Consider the following 9893-nt stretch of genomic DNA (forward strand, 5'->3'; position numbering starts at 1 on the left):
AGGCATGAGACTGTACTGGTGCCCTCTAGGGACACCAACCCACCCAGAAGAGCTCAAGACTCTTCCTCACTGCTCCTAAGAGTTTTCTAGTCAACTCTCCTGCCTCTTGGGCAGAACTGGACTACAGTGGTCACTAGGAATTTTAGGAAAAATTCATAGCTGTTTGACTTGTCTTTAAATATACAAGAATCAAGAAAAGAAACTCGGGAAGACTGATGCAAAAAAAAAAAAAAAACCCAGAAGATTAAAAATGAAAGTCAGCTATAATTAGATATCCACAAAGGAAAACAAAATTCTGAACAAACAAATTCAGAAAGGTTGAAAAATCAACATGCAAACATCAGTTGTATGTTTTATGCCAACAATGAGCAATCTGAAATGGAAATTAAACTAATTCCACTTAGTTTACATAGTACCCAAAGATATAGCTTAGGAATATGAACATGGAAGCAACAGACATATGCATGGAAAAGAGGAAATCTTGCTGAAGAGGGGCTGGGGAGATGGCTCAGTCTATGAAGTGTCTGTTGGGCAGCATGAGTTAAAATCTCCAGCATTCAGTAGGGAAGAAACAAGCAGATCCCCTAAGCTTACCGGCCACCCAAACTAGCCAATTGGTGAGCTCTAGGCTCAGTGAGACACCCTGTCTCAAAAGAAAAGGCAGACACCGGGCCTTTTTTGGTGGCGCACACTTTTAATCCCAGCACTTGGGAGGCAGAGGCAGGCAGATCTCTGTGAGTTTGAGACCAGCCTGATCTACAGAGTGAGTTCCAGGACAGTCTCCAAAACAATACAGAGAAACCCTGCCTCACAAAACAAAAAAAAAAAAAAACAAAAAAAGACATCCTGTATTTATGGACTGAAGGTTTAAAATAGTCAAGAGGTCAACACTACCTAGAGCAATCTGTAGATTAAATGGGATCTCTATCAAAATGCCAATGGCTGCCAGGATGAGGCATCAGTGGTGGTGCATGCCTTTAATCTCAGCACTTGCAAGGCAGACAGAGGGGGTGGATTCAAGTCATCCTGATCTACATAGTGAGTTCCAGGACAGTCAGAGTTACATAGTGAGTCCCTGTCTCAAAAAGGGGGGGGGACAGCGGGGTGAGTTTCAAAATGTACCTCAAGGGGCTCAGTGGTTAAGAGCACTGGCTGCTTTTTGTCGATCTTGCTTTTTGTTTTATATATATATATATATATATATATATATATATATATATATATATATGACATCGCCCCTGACTAAAACACTGGCTACTCTTGCAGAGGACCTGGGTTCAGTTCCCAGCACATGTGGCTTACAACCACCTGTAGCTCCAGTTCCAGGAAATCCAATGCCCGCACCTTTACTTCCAACACTGGAAAGGCAGAGGCAAGCAAATCTCTGTGAGTCTGAGGTCAGCCTGGTCTACAGAGCGAGTTCCCGACAGCCAGGGATGTTACACAGAGAAACCCTGTCTCAAAACAAAACAAATCCACAAATTTGTCCAACAAGGGAGAGAGCATCGCTGCACACGTTGGGACTCAACTTTGAACATTATTTACTTAATAACCATTAAACACTAATTACTGGTACATACAACACAACAAAATGTTCTAATATAGGACAGGGGATGAAGAGATAGTTCCGTCTGCAAAATGCTTTGACAGCAACCCCTACGAGACCTCACTTCCATCCCTAGAACCCACACAAAGGAGCCAGGCACTGCAGCAATTACTTATAATACAGCCATGGGGAAGGGAAGGGAAGACAGAAAGACCCCTGAGGCTCACTGTTCATCCAGCCTAGAGTGAGCTCCAGCCCAGACAGAGGCCCTGTCTCAAAAATAAACACAAGCCAGGATTGGTAGCTTTAATCCCAGAAGTTGAGAGGCAGAGGTAGGAGGATGTTTATGAGTTCCAGGTCAACATGGTCTAAATAATGAGATCCTAAGTAAATTAATCAATAAATAAGATGCAAAGTTCCTGAAAAGGGTTGTCCTCTGGCCTCTACACACATGCACACTCACCTGTGCTGGGACGGGAACACACACACACACACACACACACACACACACACACACACGGAGAGAGAGAGGTAAGGGACACTAATCTTATCACATCACCTGCTGAAATAGGGAGGCGGTAAATAATGATTGTGAAACAGCATAGTCTAAGTTAGAAATGTTATTTAGAAATGGAAGCCACTAGACATGATGGTACAAGCCTTTAATTCCAGATTTTAGGACACAGGTAGATCTCTGTGACTTCAAGGCCAGCCTGAGATACATAAAGATGTTCAGGTCAATCAGGGATACATGGTGAGATCCTGTATTTGTTTGGGTTATTATTGCTATGATGAAACACCATAACCAAAAGCAAAGCCGGAAGGAAAGGATTTATTAGGCTTACCCTTCTGCACCCATAGCCCATCACTGAAAGCAGTTAGGATAGGAACTCAACAGGGCAGGAACCTGTTTGATGCAGCTGATGCAGAGGCCATAGAAGGGTCTGCTTATGGACTTGGTTCTCACCTCCCTTTTTTTTATTTGTTTGGGTTTTTGGTTTTTTTGTTTTGTTTTGTTTTGTTTTGTTTTGTTTTTCGAGACAGAGTTTCTTTGTAGGTTTGGAGGCTGTCCTGGAACTCTCTTTGAAGACCAGGCTGGCCTCGAACTCACAGAGATCTGCCTACCTCTGCCTCGAGAATGCTGGGATTAAAGGTGTGCACCACCACCGACTGACAATATTAAGCTTCTTTTGTTTTGGGTTTTTGAGACAGGTTTCCCAGTGTAATAGCTCTGGTTGTCCTGAAACCAGCTCTGTAGAGCAGGTTGGCCTTGAACTCACTGAGATCCACCTGCCTCTGCCTCCCCAAGTTCTGGGATTAAAGGTGTGAACCACCACTGCCCATGGTTCCAACCTCTTGCTCAGTCTGCTTTCTTATAGAGCCCAGGACCACCTACCAGAGGTCTCACCACCCCCAATGGGCCATGCCCTCCCCCATCAACCACTAATCAAGAAAATGCCCTGCAGGCTTGCCTATAGCCAGATCTCATAGAGGCATCTTCTCCAGTGACTCTAGCGTGTTGAGTTGACATTAACCCAGCCAGCACAGCAGGAAGCTTGGAGCTGGGCTGGGAAGACAGCTCAGTGAGTAAGGTTGTTTGCTGCATAAGCACGAGGGTCTGAGTTCAGATCCAAGAACCTATATTTAAAAAAAAAGATCCGGGCGGTGGTGGCACACACCTTTAATCCCAGCACTCTGGAGGCAGAGGCAGGCAGATCTCTGCGAGTTTGAGGCCGGCCTGGTCTACAGATCAAGTGCCAGGATGGGCTCCAAAGCTACACAGAGAAACCCTGTCTTGAAAAACCAATAAATAAATAAATAGCTTTTTTTCTTTCAAAAAAGCTGGGCATGGCTGAGCGGGTATCTATAAACCACATGCTATGGTGGGCAGGGACAGGAGGACCATTGGGGATTTTGCCTCCTGCGAGCTCCAGGTTCAGTGAGAGACCCGCCTCAAAGACACAAGGCGGACGGTGACAGAGAAGGACACCTAGTGTCTAGTCTCCCTCCAGCTTCTCCCTCCCCTCTGCGTGTGTGTGAGTGTGTGTGTGTGTGTGTGTGTGCCTGTGTGTGTGTGTGTGTGTGTATGCATAACAAAATGACAAATGAAACGAGTGTAAACGGCTGTCTTTGGAATTGAGACTAAGGGTTGGTTGAGAGATTTATTATTTTACTACTATTGTTATTATTATTACTTTTATGCCACTTATATACCAACAATTTGACTTTTTTGTTTTGGTTTCATTAAGACAGGGTTTCTTTGTAGTTTTAGAGCCTGTCCTGGAACTCGCTCTGTAGACCAAGCTGGCCTCGAACTCAGAGAGAGCTGTCTGCCTCTGCCTCCCGAGTGCTGGGATTAAAGGTGTTCAAACAATTTGACTTTTAAAAGAAATATAGGAACACACACACACACACACACACACGAGAGAGAGAGAGAGAGAGAGAGAGAGAGAGAGAGAGAGAGAGAGAGAGAGAGAGAGAGAGAGAGAGAGAGAGAGAATAAAAACTAAGCTGGGCAGGGCTGACTGCACGCCTGCCTATGAAGCCATGGTGATGAGGTCTGGGAGCCCTTGCCTGAAACAGAAGCTTCTGGAAGCCCCAAGCTCTGCTTTCATTAATGGCTCTTCTTTGTATGTGAAGGGACATGAGGCTGTGTCTGAGGCAGCTGACTCTTCCAAAGTCAAGAGTTTAGAGGAGAACTGCAGTATATTCAAGATCACTGAGCATTGTAAGGGTCTAGGGAGGAGCCTGGGAGGCCAGGGGAGAATCCAGGCGTTGTGAGGAGAAGATTTAGGAGACAGGGTCAAGTGGGGAGAATGCAGACCCAGGAGGCTGGATGAGTTGCTGTCCATGTGGATGGGATTAGCAAGTATTAATAGAATAATTAGCAATGCCAAATGTTACTTGCTAGATGGAAAGATGGCTTAGTGGTTAAGAGCACACACTGCTCTGGCAGAAGACGCAGATTTAGTTCCCAGCTCCAACCTTGGGTCACTTAGAATCACCTGTAACTCACGCTCCAGGGAATCTGAGGTCCGCCTCAGGCCTCCAGGAGCACTGCATCCAAGAACACATGCCCACACACATGAATACACATAATTAAAATCTTTTTAATTTTTTTCAGCATTGCATTTGCTGCATTTCCATATGGTCCCAGATGGGCACATCCTAGAATATTTTTTAAATGTGGTGGGAACAGAAGCCACGCCCCCAGCATGAATGAGAGTGAGCCGAGCTGGGAATGGAATGGGGGTTCTCCAGGTGCACCCTGTCTTAAATGCTCTGGGAGTGGTAGCTGCTGGACAAAAGGCAAAGGATACTTGGGGCATCCTTTTTTCTTTTCTTTTCTTCTTCCTCCTTCCCCCAACCACCACAGCCCCTCTCTGAGGCAGGATCTCACTATGTAGACCATGCTGGGCCTGAACTCACAGAGATGGGCCTGCCTCTGCCTCCCAGAGTTGGGATTACAGATGTGCACCACCACACCCTGATATATATAATTTTTATTCTTCTGGGCATTCTGAGGCCAGTCACCCACCATTCCTACTTGCTATCCCCAAATGAGCACACACTCTTGTAGTTTGGCTTGGTTCTGAACTCAGCCAGGATCAGCCCCGAGCTCTCTCCTGACCTGACAGGTACCTCCATGTGACAAGTCCCCAGGACCCAATGAAAGATCTTGTATCAGCAGTAGGAAAGCCTTAAGGCAATGGGCCCACATGAGAGCCGTCCAGGAATTCTGGGAGCCACTGGCTTAACTCAGAGAAAGGGAATATCTGTTTTGCCCAGTAGGGCTGTTTTTCAGTACTCTAGACCCCCCCCCGTTAAAAACCAGTTACTCCCCAGGGGATGGAGCTGAGTGCCTGGGCTCTATGCAGCAGAGGGACAAAGGTTGGAGGGAAGGAGTTAGGTGGAGGGCCAGCTCTGGTGTCACTGGGGTCTCAATGGACCCATCTCCTTCCAGCCTTGTGACCCTGGACTGTCTGTCTGGAGGGTTTGAAGAGATAGTGAATGTTAAACACCTGGGAACTGAGAAAGCATCTCTACAGATAGGGCATTATCTGTTTAATCTTCAGAGAGCCAGAGGTTGCACTTTGACCAAGGGAAGAGCTTTACTACTGCAATTCCCACAGCCTCAGATCCGCTCTGTAAACCCCTCCCCACCCCCCAAAATCTCGCTTCTGTCCTGACCACCAGTCGCTGGTGTTGTGTTATGACCAGTCCCTCAGCTCAGGGGAAGCAGCCTGGCCACGACCTTGGAGGAACCCGGGAGAAAGCTTCACCAACGACAGTACTTTTCCACTGCACTGAGCGGCCACCTCAGCTGGCTTTATGCTGTGCAGGGAAGAGGCAAAGGGCACCGGACCGGTCCCAGCAGGAACCCACCCCCAAATCTCCGCTCTCAGAGATGGGGGTAGGGACGCTCTGTGGATGAGGGGCAGCAGGGAAGAGTCCTAGGAAGAGGGAGAGGCTCTCCCTGGGAGCCTGGAGCCCACGAGTGAGGCTGGAGAAATTTGCATCCGTAAATCCCTCCGCGGTGTTTTGGGGGATTCCCACTGCTTAGCTGCCCCTCTACTCTTCATCCTTCCAAAGATAAAGCTCAAAACAGTTCCAGCGCGCCGGTGCTGGGTCTTGGGAGTCTGCATGCGTGGGGGTTGGGGGGAGAAAGGGAGGGGACAAGAGAGCTAGCGGTCCCGCCCGGTGATGTAGGCAGCCAAGGGAGGTGGAGCCGCAACGCCTGAAGGAGTTCCCACCGCAGCCGTGGTCTTGGTCCACCTCATCCGGCTTTCACCAGCCCCAGCTCCAGAGACCTCCCTGCTGCTGAATCGGCGGCAGGGACTTTGGCAATCCCCACCCATAGTCGAACCTGGGGGATATCCATTGCTCTAGACCCCCGTCCCTCCTTGCTTCCCAGACGGCTGGAGTCATTCCTGGGGTAAGCTGTTCCGGGCTGATCAGCAGCCACACGGGCATCTCGCAGCCAGCCCAATTGGGCACCGGGCATCTGCGAAGCCAGCCGTGCCGGACACCGAGCATCACTCAACGACTATCTCCGACCTCCGCCCAGCTTGTCGTGAGTCCTGGGCGGTGGGCTTCTGGGCACCTTTGGCCTCCCCCAGGACCGGGTGAACTCCCCGTAATCCCAGCCCTCTGGGCCGCCGCGATGCTGCCCTGGAGACGGAACAAATTCGTGCTAGTGGAGGACGAGGCCAAGCGCAAGGCGAAGAGCCTGAGCCCCGGGCTCGCCTACACATCGCTGCTCTCCAGCTTCCTGCGCTCCTGCCCGGACCTGCTACCGGACTGGCCCCTGGAGCGTCTGGGCCGCATGTTCCGCAGCCGGCGCCAGAAAGTAGAGCTTAACAAGGAGGACCCGACCTACACCGTGTGGTACCTGGGCAACGCCGTCACCCTGCACGCCAAAGGCGACGGCTGCACCGACGACGCGGTGGGCAGGATCTGGGCTCGCTGCGGGCCGGGAGGGGGCACGAAGATGAAACTGACGCTGGGCCCGCACGGCATCCGCATGCAGCCGAGCGAGCGCGGCGCCGGGGGCTCTGGGTGCCGCAGGCCGGCGCACGCCTACCTGCTGCCGCGCATCACCTACTGCGCGGCGGACGGGCGCCACCCGCGCGTCTTCGCCTGGGTCTACCGCCACCAGGCGCGCCACAAGGCCGTGGTGCTGCGCTGCCACGCCGTGCTGCTGGCGCGGGCTCACAAGGCGCGCTCCCTGGCCCGCCTGCTCCGCCAGACCGCGCTGGCGGCCTTCAGCGACTTCAAGCGGCTGCAGCGGCAGAGCGACGCGCGCCACGTGCGCCAGCAGCACCTCCGAGCCGGGGGAGCCGCCGCCTCGGTACCCCGCGCCCCATTGCGCCGCCTGCTCAACGCCAAGTGTGCCTACCGGCCTCCGCCGGGCGAGCGCTGCCGCGGGGCTCCGCGTCTCAGCAGCATCCAGGAGGAGGAAGAAGACGAGGAGGAGGAGGAGGAGGACTCCCGGGACAGCGAGGGAGGAGCCCTGCAGCACGAGCGGCCCGAGGTGCTGAGCCTAGCCCGGGAGCTGAGGACGTGCAGCCTGCGGGGCGCCCCGGCGCCTCCGCCACTCGCGCAGCCCCGCGGCTGGAAGGCCGGCTCCAGGGAGCGGGCGGGTCAGGCGCGCTGAGGGCGCAGGGCTAGGACTCGGGCCCTAGACCCGGCCCAGCAGACTGACCAGGACTCAAAACCGGTCCTGCCCGCTTCAGCCCTCCTGGTCCCTGGCCTGCCACCCTCGCGGTGTCCGTAGTGGTCGCCTTGCTCCTCATCCTGGCTCAGGGTGAAGCCGGATATGCCCTTGATTATTAGGGGTGGAGGGGAGTCCACATCTCCCCACACTGGGAGTTTTCCTGGTCCTTCACTGTGGAATTGCCCTCCCCCACGCTTTATGCCAGGTCTCTGCCTACAGACTAACTTGCTCTCTTCCAAAACAGCATCTCAGGAGAAAGGGGAAAATATTTGTGGAAACCCTGGAGGGTGGGTTTGAACCCAGGACCCCGTCTAAGGGAGGAGTAATGGTCCCGCCCTTGGTCTCTTATTCCCTGTGATAAGAACCATCCTGGAGAGATTTCAGATAAGGGAGAGAACGGAATAGGTGGGGAGAACTGAGACGAGCCCCACTGTGGACTCCCACCAGGGACCATACACAGGGCGGAATTCGTGGTCCTACCCATTACTGTTTGGAAGGCTCCTGACACTTCATTGGTCTCTCTGTGAAAGGGACAGGGATGGTCCTGTCTACATGCAAAGAACAGAGTGGGACAGTCTAACAGCCCAGCACTAGGCAGCTTTACAATCCTCTGCCTTGATATTCTTTCAGGGTTCCACTCATCCCCTCTCTGCAGACAGATAACTGGTCTACCTTACATCCTGGACCATGATGGAACCTCCAAAGGAGGTAAGGACTCATGCCCCAAACAAGCAAGGCATTCAGGGCAAGCAGGTCTTGACCATAGCTATACTTACATGCAGGATGAGGGAGGAACAGGTATTAAGACAGGGGAAGAGAGCCCCTGCCCAGATATCTATCTCCACAAGGCCATAAGAACCCAAAGATCTATGTCATCTACTGATCATTGTAAATAAAGTGGATCTGCTTTTTCAGCTGTCACCCCTCCTGTGTTGTGTTTGCCAGGCCTGCTGGAGGTGAGACTGTCATCATGAACCAGTCCTGTCCTGAACCCCAAGGACAGGAAAGGGGACAGGAAAATAGGCCTCTTTAGCATCTGCAGACACCTCCCATGATCCCCTGGAGTGAAGATTGCTGCCTGGAAGCTGTTCCAGGAATGTCAGGGGAGGAGGCAGTAACATATGCTCTGTCTGAAAACTGCACGAGCCAAGTCCCAGAGGAGCAGCCTCTGTCTATCCACTATCCGTTTGTCTGTCTCTGCCTCCCACGATGTCTGTACACCAAGGCACTCAGATGCAAGTCTCTGTGGGGCATTTGACAGAGGGGTGTGTGTGTGTGTGTGTGTGTGTGTGTGTGTGTGTGTGTGTGTGTGTGTGTGTGTTGAGTTAGGGGGCTTCTCTTTTGCCATGTTATGTGTCATAGCCTGTGGTGTAGACCATGGCCCCACCAAATTCGGGATTGAGAGGAGGGCAGAGGGTAGGAGAGGAGGATGAACAGCCAAGATTTCTTTTTGAAAGACTAGAGAAATGTGGCCAGCCCCTGCGACAGTGAGGTTTGAGCTCTGGTAGCTTCAGCCCTGAGCTGAGCCTGGCATAGATCCCAGAGCTACTCAGAGCCTACACAAGTAGCCTGGACTATGGCCGGTGTTCAAAATGACTTCCTTTCTCAGAGTCAGTGAAACAGAGAGTACAACGGCCACCACACCATGGCTGAACCCTTACAAGGTCAAAGGTCTGTTAGAGAAAGCTAGGGCTGACTCTTCCCACCAAGAGGCCAGTGACCAACAAGGCAAAGATGTTCCGTCTGTCACTTTCCTTGTACAACTAGTCAAGGCTCCTGCTGGTATCTTTCCCACATAGAAGAAGGGGTGGCATGTCACCCTGGAGAGGACCGTGGGCTTCAGGGGAAATTCTGGGGTTGGTTAAGACAGCCTCACTAAGGAACAAGGTTACAAGCATGCCCTCTGAACCCAAATGGTACAGCAGATATTCCTAAACATGTCTCACCTAGGGGTGCCAGGACTAGATGCTGTGGCTGCTGGAGCCCTCTCCTAAAGCTAGGATATGCTTAGAACTAAAGGAGCAGACACCAGATGATAATTTCCAGACTTGCTCCCAGCCTCTGGCTCCCGTTCCCACCTTTCTCCTCAGGCAACCTGCCAACACCAAAGGCACATGCACTCACGCTTGT

At 51.8% G+C, this 9893-nt stretch overlaps 1 protein-coding gene across 1 annotated transcript; it reads left to right on the forward strand.

Moving 5' to 3' along the window:
• Positions 1-6236: 6236 nt before the first annotated feature.
• Positions 6237-8684, forward strand: Fam43b (family with sequence similarity 43 member B). The gene has a single exon (XM_013121288.3). The coding sequence runs from the start codon at positions 6711-6713 to the stop codon at positions 7701-7703; it is 993 nt and encodes a 330-aa protein (XP_012976742.1). The 5' UTR covers positions 6237-6710; the 3' UTR covers positions 7704-8684.
• Positions 8685-9893: the final 1209 nt, after the last annotated feature.

Source organism: Mesocricetus auratus, unplaced genomic scaffold, assembly GCF_017639785.1.
Source record: "Mesocricetus auratus isolate SY011 unplaced genomic scaffold, BCM_Maur_2.0 Super-Scaffold_100014, whole genome shotgun sequence".
NCBI classification, from domain to species: Eukaryota; Metazoa; Chordata; class Mammalia; order Rodentia; family Cricetidae; genus Mesocricetus; species Mesocricetus auratus.

What these genes read in the sequence shown, in the direction of transcription:
- Fam43b (XM_013121288.3), top strand. Translation starts at nt 6,711, where the DNA reads ATGCTGCCCTGGAGACGGAACAAATTCGTGCTAGTGGAGGACGAGGCC.